Source organism: Schistocerca americana, chromosome X (assembly GCF_021461395.2).
Source record: "Schistocerca americana isolate TAMUIC-IGC-003095 chromosome X, iqSchAmer2.1, whole genome shotgun sequence".
In the NCBI taxonomy this organism is placed as follows: domain Eukaryota; kingdom Metazoa; phylum Arthropoda; class Insecta; order Orthoptera; family Acrididae; genus Schistocerca; species Schistocerca americana.
Genome location: NC_060130.1, coordinates 773,710,599 through 773,730,999, shown reverse-complemented (window position 1 = coordinate 773,730,999; position 20,401 = coordinate 773,710,599). Strand labels below are relative to the sequence as shown.

The following is a 20,401-nucleotide window of genomic DNA, read 5'->3' as shown; positions in this document are numbered from 1 at the left end:
TTGTTTGAACTAGCAAGAATACTTGCTCATGCATCTCCCTATTGGGATTCTGTGATCAGGGAATCAGATGACTTTGTGAAAACAACTTCAATAGAGACACTGGCTATGCATTTTGAAATGCATGGAAGCACACACTTCATAAAGAGAAAGCACAAAGAAAGATTTCTTGCAGTTTACTGTCTGATGTAAGGGATGGCACTGCAAGCAATGTTGGATAGACAGTGCAAACAAAATTTATGGATGTAGAGAGTGCCATATTAATATATGCCATCTTCATGCTGTCATCATGATGTAATACAGCTAATCAGGTGCAATCCTGAGGACATAACAGTAGAAAACTCAATAGCTCACAACAGTCAGTTTTAGCCCCTGACAAAGACGATTGAGGCAATCATCAAAAGCTTCGAATTTTAACCAAATTTGATGCGGTGAATAAATCAAGAACTTTTTATGTATGGACTCCATAGTGAAAAACTTGGTACCCATATGGTAAGGGTGGCCAAGAGTCATACATCCTGGCCAAGTTACATAGTGAGTACAAAATGTTATGCTGAAGCACTGTCTTAATAATAAAATTAAGAAAAAAAATTGTTAAGTCTAAATAATGGGAGCAGTAAAGATAATGACATAGCACATAGTTGAGGTACTAAGTCACTGACATGCACATTGAAAAGAATGAGAACATTGCTAAGCTTTCGAACAAGCCCTTTTTTGGAACTAACTTTTGGGACAAATCTTTCTTCAGAGCTCTATGTGTCTACCGACAAATCAGTATCCGAATTACATTGTGAGTTATTACCTACAGTTCTTCCATTTATATATATTCCACCAAGAATCTTCCATTATCAGAGTTTTTAGATCTCACACTTAAGAATTGTTTAAGCACCTCTGTAGTTTGCAGTAGGCATTGTACCTGTCTCTTTTCACACTTACTGTTTTTAAGATAAAGTATCACATGTTGCCATGCTCTTCTACAGTGAAAGGAAGAGACACCATTCTCTTCTTGACAAACATAGATTTTCAGACTGTACAATGAGCATCCTCATTTCAGCACACAGGTATTTGTGTTGCTACTTTCTTGCAAACATATTAGCAGAAATAAAACAGGTCACATTATCTGTACTAATAACAGTCACAAAACCAGATGTCCCATATTATATACCCTCACCACCTCATTTCTTCGTGCTATGAGATACAATGCCACAACTGCTCTTCTATTAATGTGTTGATATTCAAAAAGAGCTGCTTCACTCCAATGTTATTTTGGAAAGTGCTGTGAATTGCTGGTGTAGGCAGATCCAAAGAGTCTTATGTATTGTGATACAATGTACACTGGTCTTACTCCAACACTTCCTATATCTCATCAACAGTCTCTTCTGTGAATAATGGTGAAGTAGGACCTCAGTGAGAAGAGTCATTTTCAAGGCTGAGATTAGCCCTTTGATATTCTGAGATGTTTGAATATAGCAAAGTGATGATGCCAGTTTCTCTAAGCTTTGATGCAATCTCTCAAAATAAATTGTTCTATTCTTTCTTCATCTGTAGTGTTTCTTGATGATAACTTCTTAACAATCATGGTAAAATAACAGATTCCTCAAACTTTCTTTCATTTTTTTTTCTTTTTTTTAACTATGCACGTATGCACAGATGCTAAAACTGGATCCTCACAACGCAAAACTTTTATGACACTTGCTACAACTGTACATTATTATTTCCTATTTTAAGGCATTGTCATGTGCCCAACATTATATAAATACAGAATTAAATCTATGATTAATCTCAGGACAAAAATGGAAAATTAGTGAAACCTGACAATGGTGGCAATAGAGCTGATTATTTAATTTTATGCAGACATTTTTTAAGAAATAAAGAATGTAATGTGACTATAAAAGGTGCAGTGTACCTGTTTATGATTTATTCTTTTGCCAAGGACTTGGTTATGGCTCCAGTTAAGAAATATTAACTATCAAGCTCATCTGTCTGGGATGCATATCAGGTCAGATTTCTCAATGAAATTAAGAGAGTTCAGAGAAGTGTTACACATGTTGTCACAGGTTTATTTGCTAACTCTGGGATCATTGCATCAGTAGCCAGAAAACCCACGTCTGACAACCTACAATAAACACTATACACAGCACATGAAAACCTGTTCTTTAGGTTTGACAAACCTGTGAACAGAGCTTACTAACTCCCCATAATTTCAGTACATTTACTGCAGAAAACATACTGATAAAAGACAATGAGGTTACGGCATGTACAATGGTGTACAGTCCTCTTCTGCAAAGCATTTGCTGATGGAGGAAGAAGGAGAACAGACATTTCTGATGTGATTTATCAGCAGCCATATGGTTGCTTGGAGTGTGTGTACATAGATGTAGAAGTCAATGTAACTGTACCCATAACGGAAATTCAAAATACACAAACATGAAGCCGATGTTTTAAACAATACATCCCACTTGAAATTTGAGAGGTACTCATAAAATGCCCTCGAAAGACTGAAGACTACAAACTAAATATTTTTGTACCCTTCATTAGGAACTCTCATGTACCTCACAACACTGTAATATCAATGCAAGTTAATGAACAAAATATATTGCAGAGGATGAACCTGAGATGGAAACTTTCTGTAACAGTCTTCTAGGTCACTTACACACAGTCTTTTAATGTGCACAAAGCCATTTTTTTCTCAAGACAAAAATTCGTGACTTATTTATTAAAAGAAAAGTGAGGGAAGGGAAACGAAGGGAACACTGCTAAATTCCCTGTTGTGATAGAATATTCTTTCCCTTTACCAAATTTGAATGTTTCATTACGAGTTTATTATAGCAAGAATGTTTAATAACTATGTGACCTGCTGATATTTTAGTACAAAGAAAATAGTGCTAGTATATATTTTTCCCGTTTGTGTGTTTTTAAAATTATTTTACACATATACATGTTTGTTTACATTTTAAATACAAAACACGAAAGAATTCTATTATCCGTTTAGGGTTACAGAGTAAACTAATCAGAAGATGCTAAGTTTCCACTGTATTTCATTCTGTGCAAGCGGAGTATATAAGCACCTCAGAAAATGGCAGGCTGTCACTATTAAATACCTTGTGCAGTTGTTCATGCCTTAAGCTTTTACAAATTCCCTAAAACAGTTGCCACTTTTTGAAGATTTCACATTCAATTTTCTAAGGAATATTATCTACATGCAATGATTCATGGGAGACAGATCATCATGGAAGGACTTTATTTTGCTCTTTTCAGTTAGCTTTAATGCGCTATTCAAGTTAATCACTCAAACTTGCACTTACTGAGTTATAACTTTAAGAAATGTCAATAACTATCATGCAGTAATAAATATATCATGATTCTTTTGCGAATTTTAGCAGATTTCATCAACAACTTGGTATGATTAGCACCTCCAGCAGTAACATAACCATAAACCGTTGCCAAGTCACAGATCTAAACAAAGGAAAGGAAAGAGTTAGGTCTCAGAGTTGCATTCAGAGAAAGGAATGATTATGCACTTAACCTTCCTACAAATACGTGTAAAGGTTTATCTTCCAAATTTACTGATTTCTGGCAACAATAAGAGAAAAAATTCCATCTATTATGAATCTTTTCTAAGTTATTCTGCAAAAGCATTAGCCTTAGATTTTTGAACGTTTATGTGAGTATTTCTTATTTTAAAATTTACTGCATTTCATTGTAGTTTTTCAGTGCACAGATTCAATGTGACATAGCACCACAAATCAATCATAGACTGAACACTACTGATCAAGAGTATTTCAATTATGTGATTTTAAGTGGAGAGCAACATAAGCTTGCCAAGATGGAACTTTTACACACACACACACACACACACACACACACACACACACACACACACACACAGAGAGAGAGAGAGAGAGAGAGAGAGAGAGAGAGAGAGAGAGAGAGAGAGAGAGAGAGAGAGGAGGGGGATATATATATATATACACATAAACATGTCGGGTAAAGGTTATCTCATAAAATTTGAAGCAGTAGCTGTAGGACAATCCCGGGCATTACTCTCAATCTAGTGCAAGTTTGAATGAGTTACCTTAAAATACTTAACTATGTTTCCAACTATATGCAGCATATCAATTGCAGTACCAGTTGTAGACTACTTCTCTTCTGCAAAGTAGTGACTGCCTACCACACAGCACAATCCAACATGCGATATTCGCTTTTTCATATAACACACCTATCGGACTTTGGAACCAACTGTTAGCCCACTTCTGATTATCTGTACATGCAGTAGCTATTTTAATACTGTTCTTCATTCAAACTGGCTAAGCGAAAATGTATACTGTCATTACAAATCATTATTCCACCAAAATTTTATATACTGCATTCTTTAAATGGAAGCAAAGGGTTACACGTGGAAAATCACACACGACGTCCTGCAAAATGTGAGCACAAGCCATGGCACTAATCTTCTACCCACCATGCTTCTGGGTAGCTGACATCTGCACGGACAATCCACAACAAGTCTTACCGTTTCCTCCTGTTCTTGCTCCTTTTCATCCTTCTCAGATAAATGAGCTTCCCCCTTTTCCTCGAGTTTCTTGGGAGTAACAGGAATGCCCAACACCTTGGGAATGTTGTTCTCATATGTAGAGAGGACGTTGGCCCGATTTTTCCAAATGGTTGCGACGGTCGAGCTCGCGAGACCTAACTCGCGGCTAACTTCTGATTTCGTTTTCCCCGTCTGGATTTTTTGAATGATGTTCATTTTTTGCTCAATGGTGAATGCAAGCCTCCTCCGACCCTGCAGAGCCAGCCATAACATAAATGGTACCTGACACAAATTGCGAACTATAGTGTTAATGGTTATCACACAATCCAAGACTCTACACATGTGACTAGGCTACTTTGTCAGGGTCGGGAGAGGCTGTTACTGAATTCAGGACATTGTGTTCATCTTTCACTGTTGCATGCACCTGTTCTACAAACAACACCTTGCTTGGAGTTTCCAGTAACTCTGAAACTTGTGTTAACCCAGGAATCCAGTGTGGAAACTAATTCTACAGGAAACGCTGGTACTATGTTAACATTGTTTACGTACGGTCGAATTTCTCAAATTTCTATGTGGAAAATGAATGTTTGACACTACAGAATTTTATCAGTGCAGTATGTGAAATAAGTGTGGCAGTCTGTATGTGAGAAGCTATGATTAGTAAAATAAAAATTACACTTCTCATCCAAGGAACACATTAACAGAAACAAACAGATGTGTTGGAATTTAGAGGGAGAAGACAATGTGCTAGCTCATTCATTTCCATTTTATCCTGGCCACTAATCTAAATGCAGGCATGACACTGTCATGGGGTTACATCTCTTTGAATTAGGATGTGATTGCTGTCCATACATTCTTCATGTCATGCCATTTTCTATGAGTTACACTCACAGTTTTCCATTTACCAACTGTCTTTACCTCCCCAGACATTTACTTTATTTGTCCAAGGCTGAATGTCTTGTCCTTCATCTTAGATATTTCTTACAAGAAGTAAAATGGTGTGCTAAATTCATTTAAAGTTCCATTTTCTACATCCATCAATTATCAGGTTGTGTAAAACAGTTCTAACTGAAGTAAAACATGGCAGCAATCTTTGCAGAAAGAAAAAGAATATATCAGGTATTTATATGTCTTGTTTATCATAGCCACTGACTTCCTGTAAGCACAGTTGGATGGTTTGAGTAAGTACATCATCAACCCATAGGAATAGTAATTAGAATGGAAGGGAACACATCTAAATCGTTGTACGGATGATAAAGAAATGCACTAGAACATACCCGAATACATATACTTTTTTCTTGGCTTTTAATCTAACTACAACTTCTTGTAAGATTGCAGGACTGACAGAAGTATCTTCCACCTCTCATCCTAACATGTTCTCAAAATTTGAAATATCCATCTTTTTCCGAGCCAAAGAAAACTTCAGTGTGTCTATCCCCACTCCTGACATATGCTGTGTCTGCCCCCACCTCACCACACTGTAGTCTGCTGTCCCCTCACACTCTGATGTATCACCATATTGCATTGTCACAAGACAAAATTTCTATTTTGTAATTATATTTTAAAACAGCAATAAACGATGTATGGCCCACAGCCTGGAGCAAGTCCACTGATGAGATTTTACTATTGTGGCTTGCGCCAACAGAAATAAATGTCTCAAATCTATAGACAGCAAGCCTTAACTCACCTCATATTTAAAACGAGTGAAAATTTTATAGTGTTGAACTAATTAGAAACTACAATGTAAGTTCTTCGGGCTGCAAATACATTTGCGAGCACTTGTTCTATTCCAAACTTCACGACACAATATTTTTACTTCTTTTTTTAAGAAAACATAAAATAATTGGGTGATTTTGGTTCTTGATATGTTTAATTACTCTGTATACGGTTGTCTTAATAATACCAATAATGGTCATAAGCTGCACACAAGCACAAGTGGAAACACTACACCTCTTCCTGAGTAGTACATGTAAACCAGACAGTACATACTATTAGTGACATCGTTGCCAAGTATTCTAAGCCACAGCTAAACAGCTACACTTCTTAGCAGTCTTTTGATGGGACAGAAACAAAATAAGCTAAATCTGACAGCAATTACTATTACCATGTAACTCCTAAATAGGCTGCCAACTTCGATAAATTTGCAATTTTCATGAGTTGAGTATAAATTATAAAGTTATGATGATAACAATACAATATATACATTGCACCACCATTGGAAACTGACAGAGAATTAGACCAACCCAAATAGATTAATATGTCAGTAACTATAAATGTGAAGATCAACTGATTTGTTATTCATTCTTAGCACACATAGTGCAATCTCTAGAGGAAACAGGTTGGACCCTAATACCACAGCTTGTAACTCACAAAATCGCTTGTCTCAGCAAACCTTAAATTTACTTTTTGTAATGTGAAGGAGGTATGACAGATACTCTAATTACATTTCTTGGGATCAGATGTCAAGAATGAGGTCCAAATTTATTGTCTTCATCCTTACACCAGTTTAATGGCTTACTTCACCAGTTCAGTCAGATATTGCTATTTAGGATCCTCTTCAAGTAAAGCATCAGGATCTTGTCAGTTGCTTTACAGCCTTTTTGCAGCACAAAGTCCTCTCAGATGTATGATATCTGAATTTTTGGACCATTACATCTTGTTTTGATGAATCATACAAAGAATGAACTCAACAAGATCCCAACACTTCACTAGAATAGTCATATTGAAAGTATCAAAATCCACACTAAGAACAACTACGATCATCAATAATAATGGTCTCCTCTTTCTTGTACAAATTTCAACTTCTTTTTGCTGTTTCAGATGGGCAAACAATTGTACTGCAGAAGAAATTAATGATTTCTGCCTGGAGAGGAAAGGGGGATGGGGGTGTGCAGATGAAACATCCATATGCTGACTGCAGGACTACTGTACAAAACGGTTTAAAATTTTCCTCTCACAACATACACTGGTCGTCTTGGTTCGATGTCCAGTTTTAGTGATAATGATCAATCAACTTCATTTCTTCATGGAGAACTCAGACCTACCAAGTTCATTTTGATTCATTCATCATAAAACTTCCATTTTACATGCATAATGTGCACTGAACTGTGAACAGAATCTGTAACTGTGTATGTGATAAGAAAGGTGTTAGTACAGATATGATATTATTAAAAAGGATGGTTAACTGGTTCTAATTCAACAAACCTATCTATGTGCCATGGCTGACTAATAACAAACCTGCATGCTACTATAGCAAGCTAAACTACACAGACAGAAATGACAAAGATGGTAAGTAAAGGAAGAAGAAATTTAGTTTATTTAAAATGCTGTCATTACCTCCATCATTTGCAGATTACGTTGCTCACGCTCTCTTCTCATAGCTTCCTGCTTCTCACACCTTTCTTGCTCTTTAAGAAACCTGCAATAAGATGCTGCAAGTTTATCTAATGTAAATTACGTACAGCACTGTGAATGGACTCTCAGCTCTTGTTCTAAACAGTTATTGAATGAGGCTTAACAGAGACTGTCAAGTTTTAAACTGATATTCACTTGTGTACGAATTAGCCATAGTAGTTCTTCATTCACACTTTGCATTATCTTGACCAATAATAACACATGACCAAACACTAGGAAAGAAATCATTTCTTGTTTTGTTTTTTCTGCAGCACATTTTTCAACATTTTTAGAAATATCATAAAGTTTCAGTTGCACCATCTGATGAAAGCCAGCCACATTTAAGGGTTTTGTTATTTTAATACTTGAATTATAGGTCTGATTTCAGTAATGCCAAAATTTAATATGTGCATTCAGTGCACTGGAAAGGTAACCGAGTTGGTCATGCAACTATTAATGTCAGTATATTGTCCTGACAAAAAACTGAAAGTGGTTGTGGCCTATTCCCAGGAGTCATACTTCAAAAATATAAGCATTTTCCTTCTTTCTGTCTCAGTCTTTTCCACAACACAATACCCTGATACAGCAGTAGCCTTCATAGTCCTTAACCCTTATAAAAATGATTGCTGGAGCACTCAGAGTGTCACATTCCAAAAGTAATTGTGCATTTTCAAAACGTTTTAATTTTTGCTCAAATTACAACTTACAGCGACAGTGTAAATTACTGCATTGTAAGAGAAGCATACAGTGCTTCATATTTATTTGGGAGGTAGAAGAAGGCTACTGAATAAAGATCATCATTTTAACAAAGTGACTAACTATGATGATGATGATAGTTCTGAAACTGAAATTAACAGGTGTAATGAACACAATTCAGAAAGAAAATTATTAACTGCTTCAAATTCTGAAAAGCTATGTTGTGATTGATGGTTTTCTCATTGGAAGTGATAAGGTTTGTTCACAAAATGGAAAAATGTAGTATCCTATGACTATGATGTCAATGAGTCACAGCTGGAATTGGTTAACTCATACGAAGACCTGGATGTAACACTTGGTTATGAAATGAAATGAGCAAGCAGGTTCAGACATGGGTAAAGCAAGCAGTAGACTCTGGTTTACTTGTTGAATACTGGGTAAATGCAATCAATCTACAAAAGAGATTGCTTACAAAACACTCATGTAACAATACTAGAATATTGCCCAAGCGTGTAGGTCACATATCAAATAGGGCTAACAGAGGAAACTGAACATTAACAGAAAAGGGCTGCACAAATGGTCACAGTTTTGTTTGGTCCATGGGAGAGTGTCACAGGGATGCTGAAGAAACTAAACAGGCAGACTTTTGAAGATATATGTAAACTATCCTGCAATGTTCCTGTGGTCATGCATGCATGTCTAAAGGAATATTATATCACATTTCTTACAAATACAGGCACTGTAATATTGTATCTACCAACAAAGTTTGAAGAACCAGCTTTAAATGATGACCCTAAGAATATACTTCAACCCCCTACATACCTCTCCTGTAGGGGTCTTGAGGACAAGATTAGATTAATTACAGCATGCATTAAAGCATTTAAATAATCATTCTTTCAGCACTCCATATGTGAATAGAATGGAATGGGGAAAAATACCTAATAACTGGTACAATGGGACATACCCTCTACCATGCACTACACATTGGTTTGCAGATATAGAAAGTTCTGCCAGTATTTCTCTAGGATCAAACAGAAGAGCTAGTTATGTAACAAGTGAACCTTCTGCTTTTGTGTGACACCCAGGTGTACGTAAGTGTGCCCAAGCTGAAAACATCTCTGACCTGAATCATGGCACTATTACATTTACTTTACTTAACTGGAATGAAGAAAGCTACACACACCAATGTAATACACTTGTGGAGTAAGGCTGCTACATGAATGGAAAATTACATTTTTATGTTATACTCCTAAGATCCAGATCCTGAACAACCTTAAAAATTTTACAGACATCTTTATCTGCTTCCGAGATACAGGAGTTCAAAGTTATCCTACTTGTTCACATAAAATCTGGTGTGCGGCAAAAATGTAGTTTATAAAGTGATGTAGCATGGAGAAATATGCTGTAAAGTGTCTCCATGATCATCACAAGTATTCTGGGAACCTCATGTTGTTGTACTGAAGCACATGCAAAATTTTTGTGCATGTAAAATCAGGTCTGAAGTGTAAAACTAGGTTTGCATTATCTCAATTTCACATATGTAAATTACCAAAATTTTACTCGTGTGTAAAGTTATTTTCATATGACTGACATGCCCTGCCATAGCAGGGAAAAGAAGGGTATCAATAAAGAACTGTTCCTATCAGAGCACAAAAAAGGCAAATATGCTCCTGTTTAAAAGACTGAAAAGTGGGGTACCAGCAGCCTCACACTACCTTCCTCAGCACCTTTAAAGACTTTCCCAAACATTTTGGGATGTAAACATATTCACACTGTTTTATACTGGAAGAGGAGACAGTGACAGCGGGAAAGAGACAGAAAAGTAATAGATATTGAAAGATGGTAGACAGTGGTTGTAGTATAGAAAGAGCGAAGGAGAGAATAGCAGTGAAAGATAAGAACACAGTTGACAGTGACAGAACTGTACTAGGAAAAGAGTGAAAGTGACAGTGACAATGGGAGTGGAATAAAGAGAAGGAGGAAGTGGAAGTAGGTGACAGCCAGTGATACTCAGAAACAGAGACCATGTCAATGACAATGGGGAAGAGAGAAATAGTGACAGTGAGAAGACAGAGTAGCAGTGGGAAAGAATGAATGAGACAGTAGCAGTAAAAGAGAACATGAGGGAGAGAGTGAGAGTGAGAGGAGACAGTAGTAGTAGTAGTAGTAAGAGGAGGAGGAGGAGGAGGACTGAAGGAGACTGTGGCTGAGAGTCAAAAAGACAGTGACAGAGACACACAAAGAAATAATGACAAGGAGTTGGGCTGAATAAGTGAGTGAGAATGGGAAAGTGACAGTGATGGGTATAAGCAACATACAGTGATAGGCTAGTAGGTGTGAGCAAGTTTCCGCTAGGGTAGCTTGTAGGAATGAGGCCAGTTGCACGTTAAAAACTGTGAATATGTTGGCATTCCAAAATTTTTGGGAACATTTTTAAAGGTGCTGAAAAAGGCAAAATGAGCCAGCTGGTACCCCACAGAGTCTTCTAAAGGGGAGCATATTTGTCTTTTTTGTTCTCTGATAGGAGCATTTCTCTGCTGGTTAAATGATGCATATCATCTCGTTTAGTGCTAACACCAGTTGTGGCTCATGCAAAATTTCACCAATGTGCAACCATGAGGTGGCCTATAGCCTTTTGACTTACAAGTGTATTAACTGTATCTACACTGACTGTATTAATTTTACATATATAAACTGAGCGGGTTAAGTATGTTTAAATTTTATAATTGATCATTTAACATTATGAGGAATAAAATAAGAGAAAAAATATATGGAACCAGCAGTAATCAAACCCACACTATTGAATCCCTAGTTTGTGACTCCACACTCTAAACAAGTTGACTACCACACCCATCTGACAACTGTCACTGAAATTTTCTGCGTAAATCATTTTTTCCTATGGGCCAATCAGGTGAAATATTCTAGGAACTTGAAAGGGGCATTTACCTGTTTCTATTAACACAGTTTGAGCCAATTGGTGAGCCTCGTGTCATGTGGACTTGTTGTTAGATTTAAATTTGAAGAAGATCTACATAGCTCTATAAATCTCACTTTTCCTACTAAGATCTACAGTACTAGAAAAGGGCCTCTTCAGAATCATCTACAGAAAACACTTTCATACTAAAAGAAGGTAGCAGTTTAGACTTTTGCTGTATTAATTATATTTGTTCACACGTAGTTTCAGCCTTGTAGGCCATGCTCAAGTGATTTTGTGGTTCTGCAGTAGGAAACTGTGCCTTACATATTAAAAATTCAATATCTTTAAATCTGTGTTTTCTATTTGTTTTTGTTCACAGATGCTGTCTTGCTGGTTTGACAGCTTGACATTTGCGAAGTTATAATAGCTTTGTAAATGTCAAGCTGTCAAAACAACAAGACAGCATTTGTGAACCAATATGAATAGAAAACACAAATTTAAGATGATGACACTTCAATATGTAAGGCATAGTTTTCACTTGTAGGACCACAAAATTACTTGAAAATGGTCTAGAAGGCTGAAACTAGCTGTCAACAAATAGAATTAATACTGCAAAAGTGGAAACCATCACCTTCTCTTAATAAATTCCTTGTTGTGGTAATGGGGAAATAAAATAAAATAAATAAAATAAAATATTCACCTTTTTCCAACCATCTATGGCCTTTAGAATTACAAAGATAGTAATCGTAACTAAATTGAACAAATTAATTTTATGTACATAAACTGAACTGTTTAAATAATTTAAATTTTATAATTGATTGTTTAACACTGCAATGAGTAAAATAAAATTTTAAAAATACATTAGTAACAGCAGGAATCAAAGTCGGGCCAACAAATTACAAGTCAGGGCTTGTAACCACTTGCCCATGGTGCCAGTCTTTCAACTGGTCCTTATATAATCATACTTACTCCATGCTTGCCCATTATGTTACACACAATTTCAAAGAAAAATGTTGACCTGGTGCTGTGAGCATTGAAGCACTCATGGTGCTGAAGGGGTGATGTCACATCAGAGCATGCACAGACCAAAATAGACAACTGCATTCCTTCTCCGAGTTTCTCGTAGCATGGATTATCATCATTTCAGCACTCGACACTGGTTTCTAGTTATAGCAGAGAGAGTGCTACAAAACGTGATTTCCTCCATTTTATTTTCACAGCAGCATGCATTCAAAGAGAGACGACATAATTTTAGAGTGATTTCGGCTAGCGTTCGAAGAGAAATGGCACAATTTTAGTGTCATTTCCAGCTCACAGTCAAAGAGATATTTACACATGATAACTGGCCACCACTGATTAACACACAGTATTACAGGAGGCTGTACCTAGCACTAAAAGTCAGTGTTATGGTGAAAGACTGGGCTGGAAGTCAGTGTACAAACAACAATAAGAATCTTACCTAACATGTTCTTTGTGCCGTGCAGCCTCTTCCTTAGCTAAGCGTTTAGCTTCTTTGGCAGCCAATGCAGCTTTCTCTCGTTCCTGTTGTTGAACTAACTTCTGTTCTTGTGCTATACGTGCTGCTTCCAAGCTGAAACCAAATGATCTTTACCGCAACAGTCACTTTAGTTTTAGGAGACATGAGCCATTAATGACATAGGTAAATCTCATGTTTTATTATAATGTGAACTTCATGTGTGGGAAATAATTAAATAATTACACTATTTTATGCTTTTCTTTTCTTTTAAACAGCACTGTACTTTACTAGGCATGTTGCTTCTGGAGGTGGCATACCTTTGCCTTCATCTGGCCTTTGAACTGACTTGGGTCAACCAGTTAAAGTCCACTGTTTAATGTGGACTCCAAACCAAAGTGCAGCTTGGAATTTTTCACAGTAACAAATCATTACCAAGGACAAAAAATTGATACATAAGAGAAAAGAATTCCAGCATCAATTCAGGATTGAAACAAACATTTGTAGTCTGGAGTTCACTAACTTCGTTATAGAGCCATCTTGACCATGTTGTACCAACGTTCATTTCATCCCCACAAGTGTATTAACCTATTTTTATTCAAATATCAAATGCTTATTTTACAATGCTGTTCAAATACATGTTGAGTTTTATGGCAGAGAAATACCACAAATACAAAAAATGTAACATTATACTTCTTACCGTTGAGCATTAACTGCTCGGGATTTATGGCTACGAGCCTGTCGCAATTCTTGCAGTTTTTGGGCAACCTGATCTTCAGTTAGTTGAACCATCTCATCAGTACCAGGAACCGGTTGCAGAAATTCCCCAACTAAAACTCTGCAGCTGAAGCTGAAGTTATCTCTTGACAATTCTGTTATATTTTTCTTCTCCAGAAACTGCAACATAAAATTTAGCTTTCAACAAAATTGCCAGTAACTGATGGGCAGTTATATAAATGGATACCACCTGACTGAACAGTCTAACAGACATTAATAGTTATAGATGCATCCCCATCAGGTGTAGTGATAACAGGTCCCATTGGACAGCCCATCAAAAACTGAACACAGATACACAATGAAAAGAGGAAGAAGGTGTACTGGACAGTGAAAGAAAAGTAAAATAAAAACAGTGAATGCTCCAAGAACAAGAAGTGCAATATAGAGCGGCCAGGAAAAGAGATGGCGTCTTGTTTAAGTGGTTACGGCGATGTTCTGTTGAGCCAGTGAGCCATGTTCAAACCACCCTCATGCCAAATTCCCGCCCTCCACAGTTCACTTTATTAAAATTTGTGTCTGTTTCGTGGTGTAACATCTGTTTGCAACAGCGAGGTGTAAGGTAGGGACCTATAATGGCGGTTAATTCTGCACAAATACTCCATTAGCAGCTGAAAGGAAGAAGCTTTCAAATGGGAACTGCAAAAGTCTGATGACAAAGCAACAAGTCAACCAAATCCTCCACTGGAAAACATGTCTGGTGTGTCATACATGGCATTAATGACAGTAGATGTGTCATATGATAGGAATTTCTTATTGACGTACCAATTTGTATGACTGGTAAGTGAGTGAGATATGCCTCCTTGCCCGACATAGGAGTTCATATGAATGTGAATGTGATCGCTCCCAAGGAAATGATGAAAATGTAATAGTTTCTCACATAAGCTGCAAAAAATGAATGCAACAGTTTCACAATCACACAGTTTCTCTCTGTTCTGTAAAAATTATCTTTTTAATGTTTTTGAAGCTGCGTTCTATTTTGGAAGTCTTGACTCTTGAATTCCTTTGCTGTAACATAGTTCACACCTGTTTACTTGTTGTTTTCATTTCTGTGAGATGTCTATGTGGTATCTCACCTGCTCTCACTGTTCATCATATTTACTTGCGGTGGTAACATATTCTTACCACATGACTCATATTCTATAACCAATGTACAGTATGACAACTGCCAAGACTGCAGAAATATAACAAACATCCCAATGACCGGACAGTCAGTTCATAATGTTGTGAAAAAAGAAAATAAATGGCACGGGGGTTTTGAATACTACTCGCCTGCCTCGCAGTCTAATACCACAACCACTTACCCATGATCACCTAGCTATTTCAGGCTGCTCTTTATTGCACTTCTTGTTCTTGGACTATTCACTGTTGCTGTTTTGCTGCTTTCACAGTTCAGTACACCTTCTTCCTATTTTCAGCTTGGTATGTGATTCACTGGGCCATCTGACCACTAAATATGAGGAAGGGGGGGGGGGGGGTTGCGATAGGCAGTTTCCCTTGCAAGGATAATAAAGGCCAGGTTGTACTTGTGTGTTAAAAATAACTAGGTGGCTTGTAAAATAAAATAAAAATGGTTGTTCTTTTGTTACTGTAAATCAATCAATGGTGTTTGGCCAAAGTTCATCTCATGTACTAAAGTTCTGTAAAGGTAGATAATGATCATTTTGTAATAATCAGTAGATTACAACTGACTCATTTTTCAAAGTTCTGTCACATTTACAGTTAAGGAAGCACCCATCACATTAGCTCTCCCAATAAAATACTTAAATCCAATCAAAAAAAGTTACTGAAACCTTCGAATGTGAAAGTAATCATAGTATATTTAAAGGGGAAAACTGATGATGTAATGGCATATTAGAGAACCATGTTGTACACATATGTACTACGGAAACAGATAAAAAATATAGGTGCAGATAAATCATACGTGAAACTGACTGTTCAGACAAAGTAAACAGTCTGGGATACGGCTTTGAAAGAATGTAATTTTATTATGAAAATTTACACTACATGCACAGCAGAAAATTTTCACACTTGCTTTTTATATATGGATTACAAAATTTGTTTGAGTGGGTGATAAAGGAAAAAACTGGTAAAGCTATACAAGAAAGAACTTTTAATAATCTGACATGTTCCATAAGACAGTGAGAAATAGAAGAACATAAATTTCAATTAAAGAAGATGAAGCTTTTTCCTTTTGTTGCAGTTTACTCCTATTTAAGATAAATGATGCCCAAGATAATGATAAAGAATTTATGTAATTTACTGTGGAGAGAAATTACAAAGGGAGTTCCACAGTATTCAATCATGTACTCTCTATAATTCTTGAAACATGTGAATGATCTTCCTTATCAAGTCAAAATAAAAAGTAAAAAAGAAATAATAATGTTTTACGAGACAACAACATTCATCAACTTACCAAATACTGAAACAGCAACAAGTGGCATGCAAGTGTCAGATACATGAATTGCATGACTTTTAATAAGCAAAAGGGGCTCTTCTGTCTTCAATAGTTTTGACATTTCATTTTATATTGAACAGGTAGCGGAGACAATTCTTTTTGTGACAATATTAGTATCATTACTGAGCCAAACTTAGAAGCATTAAAAGAATTAGGTATGAGTATGCTTTGCAAATTTGTCAACTGCTTTTGTAGAAACATCCTAAATGCAAAAAACATGCCTCCAATTGAAATCCATAGAAGAATGAAAGCTGTGTGCAAAGATGACTGTATCGAAATCAGTAACATGCAATGTTGGGTTGCTAGGGCTCATAACAAAGGAAACACTGATGCTAAACACTATGCATGTGACAGAGCTTCATCTGTTTCCAAAACTTAAAGAACAATTTTGATGATTTCACTGCAATAGTGATGAAGTAGTGCAAGCAGAAGTGAAATTGTGCCTTTCTCAACAAAGCCAAACACTCTACAGTGATGGTATCAACAAAATGGTCACTCATTGGGCGGAATGTGTTCATCACAAGGGTGACTATGTTGAGAAATAAGTATGTAGGCATGACGAAGAAACATGTATAATGTTAATAAAGTTTGTTTTATTTAAAGAGCTTTAAGAGTTTCCACATAAGAAATTTGGGGGCTTTACATTTTAGTATGCCCTCATAAAATGACTAGGGACAGAAACTTTGATGACCAAAAAGTTGCAAATTTTGGGGGGTAAGAAAAATTAGTAAGTCAAGATATTTTACATTTCTTCAACTACTGGTATACTTGGGATAATATTATGATACAGCTCTTAATTTAAGCAAAACGTAATCACAGCACACATAAAATATGAAATACCTGTGGGTTTTAACAGATTTACACCAAGTAAGCATCTGCTTTAACAATCCGGAATAGAAGGATACAATATATTCCAGTTTGAGAGAAACACACGCATTCACTAGCACAATGCTAGAAGCGAACATAGTCTTCACTATCATTTACATATTTTGTTTTTGAATAACAAATAACTGTTTCATTCATAAATAAATGTGTTAAATTCGCTCATTGGTTACTGAGCAGAATCACACTACCATGAACACACTGATGGCCGAAGTACCTATTATGTATGGCATGGATAACAGTTACACCAGACAGAAGAAAATCCACAAGGAAGAAGAGGATTAGGCCTTCGCATCCCATTCCTGAATGTGTAATTCTAATTAGAGCACAAGCTCAAATGTTGTAGGATTGAGAAAGAAATTGGCTATGACTATTTCAAAGAAATCGTCCCACATTTGCCTTAAGCAATTTAGGTAAACATGTAACATCTAAATATGTACGGACAGGCAGAGATAAACTATATAAGGTTGTGGTTGGGTGTCATAGGTTTCTGTTGGTATGCTGCCTGCACTGCAATCTGCACTATTTCCATTCAAATGTTCCATAGCAAGTAGGCTTAGGCTCAATTCTAAGTAATGACATATGCAATATTTAGCTGGGGGGTCACATCTACCATATGGGAAACAGTTGTATATTTTGATTTACATGATCTGCAACAATGGATTCTTAACCAAATTGGTGCCTTCCAGTTGAGCAGTTCCAAAGAATTGTCACAAAAACATTATCCAATCATACCGCCACTCTAGTAAGACTCCTTGCCATGTAAATGTTTGCTCTCATATAATCACTCTTTCCTCTCTCTCTCTCTCTCTCTCTCTCTCTCTCTCTCTCTTTCTTCAAAGAGTGACATCTATGTATGATTTTACTGCTGTAGCCAATATGATCATTGTAATTCAAGTCTGTAACACTTCAACTAATTGTTATTATCAAGTATGAAGTTTAAGCCATTTTAACATTTCACCTGATTGTATAAACGAGTACAAATGTTTAGCTGTTTTAACTTTCCAAAATTGGATTTATATACCACCTGAAGTACACACACATATATTCAACACCTCAAAACAAACGCCTCCAAATGCTTTAAACAATTATTCTGTAATAATGTTGTTACGATGTATATTCTTCGCACTTTGCGATTATGTCTTCTTTTCTGCTATACGAACCTTGCACCCAGCTGATTCTAGACGCCATATTTGTTTACAAATGTGGCAGTATACATGTGATGTGTTACGACAGCAAAAGGAACCTGTGACCACTGGAGGTACTCTAGTTTACTTATTAAAGTTTACCGTTAGATATCACTTTAAATTTTTGTCAAAAGTAATCCAAAACCATATTCTGAAATAGTGTCTTGTTTCTCCACTAGGCAGTACCACAAGTTCCTCCAAAATCGTAACACAACACACACACACATATGTAATACTAACTAATGTAAATCCACCCGATGATGGAGGTTTAAACCTTCGAAACGTGTCGTGGAAAAAATAAAATGGTGACTGGTAACAGTAAACTTGTTGTTTCATTTAATGTCAGTAACAGTCACGGTAAAGCCTAACCTAAAAATGTTCGCATTTAAAGTATTTGTATTTCCAGCAATTTTTGTTGTCTGTTGCACAGCACCTTATTTGTTAAGGTCTAAGTTTTAAATGATGGGTAAAACTGAACCACTTTCCATACCTATTTTGTACTTAAGCTTACATGCAGTTAACGATCAATTTTCTTTGACTGTGTAAAAAAACGACAAAGTTATCAATGAAAAAGACCAGATACAAGTACATTGTGAACAGAAATAACATACAACAGCCAGTTGCAAAAGCATTTAGCTGAGCAAAATTACAGAGACATTAGTGTCTGCTGCATCATGTAAGCTTTCTCGGTCTTTCCACCCGAACAACTTCAGATGTGAAAACTGCCATAAGATACTCATTCACAGATACTCATTCACAATTCATTCACATCACCTCAACTTATGCTCTCCTCATAACTCATTGTTTTTTCTTTCACTTTAATGATCTTATTGGTATGTCACCTATGTTAACATTTTAAAGGTTATGTAATCTTCCTTAATTTTTCATATTTTTATTTAGTATTTGTTCTTTTTTTCTTCTCTCACCCATGACCACTTACATCTCTGCTATGACTCTCTTTACCTTAAATTGTAGTTGAGAACCAAAGTTCACACAGAGCTTTTTTACAACAATCCCTATGACTCATATTTTTTAAAAGTGTCAACAAATATAAATTGGGATTAATACCTTTAATATTGTAAAATAATTATGTTTACAGTAAGAATATGACTGAGTTTTTATTGTGCTGTCATAACCCAGCCAATAAATCTAAACTGCATTAAATATTATGTTTAATTACGTACTTCAAAAGATTCTCTGAAGGAGCAGTATGTTGTTGCCACCATACTGCTAAAGTATTATAGATGGAAATAAATAGCATGAAGGACTGTTAGTGCTTAATATCCTATCGATGTCATGGTCAATAGAAATGGTGCATAAGAGCTGTTTCACATTGTGTGTGCTTGAAAAGTATACAGGCATTTGGAAATAATTAACATGGCAGTTGGCTGAAGTAACTTACAGATTTGAAACAACCATTTATATATGTTAATTATTATAATTAGGTACCAAATATGAAGTGTCACAGTTATGTAGTAACTGAACTAACACTGAAAGGTAACAAAAAGTAGCATTAGAAATTGTCAGACACAGTAATTATGTCAAAGCTGCCTTCAACTAGTCAACTGCTGCACAAAAAGAAGACAATTTCAAATGCCCAAAATTTTTGAGGTTTTTACCTTGTCATTTCAGCGTGTCTTTAAATAAAATGATCATTATACTATGTTTCAATGTTAAAACTAGTTATTCAGCTTCAGACATCTACAATGAAGGTGCAGAGCCTACAGTTTAAGTTTAAGAATTTCCTGGTACCTTCATACTTCACAAACTTTGTTCAGCACATCAAAAATACATATGGAATATATTAATAAAATGTTCAATACGTTAAAACATAAGAACTAAAAGAAACTTACCCGAACAACATCTTGACACTGCCTAAAGCGGCGTCCACAAGGTGAAATGTAGCACACCTCACCACGCAGAAGCCCGGCTCGACTGAGTGTGCCCAGAATTGTCTCTCGCTTCCAACCAAGCTCCAACGGCACTCGCAGTGCATGGACCTCTTGCTCCCGTTCAACTTTCCGGCGCTTTGGGGGAGGCTCAGCTTCTGGTACATTGACGACAGCTGAAATGCATACATCTCAAATTT

The 20,401-nt window shown here is 36.3% G+C and overlaps 1 protein-coding gene across 1 annotated transcript in view; it reads right to left on the bottom strand.

Moving 5' to 3' along the window:
* LOC124556308 (bromodomain adjacent to zinc finger domain protein 2B-like) overlaps window positions 1-20,401 on the bottom strand; it is a 379,839-nt gene that overhangs the window by 212,323 nt on the left and 147,115 nt on the right. Inside the window, exons 12-16 of the mRNA XM_047130281.1 lie at window positions 20,166-20,377; window positions 13,712-13,908; window positions 12,997-13,128; window positions 7,868-7,949; window positions 4,511-4,783 (exon numbers count right to left, since the gene is read on the bottom strand). Coding sequence (XP_046986237.1) covers window positions 4,511-4,783; window positions 7,868-7,949; window positions 12,997-13,128; window positions 13,712-13,908; window positions 20,166-20,377 — 896 coding nt within the window. The remainder of the gene's footprint in view (window positions 1-4,510; window positions 4,784-7,867; window positions 7,950-12,996; window positions 13,129-13,711; window positions 13,909-20,165; window positions 20,378-20,401) is intronic.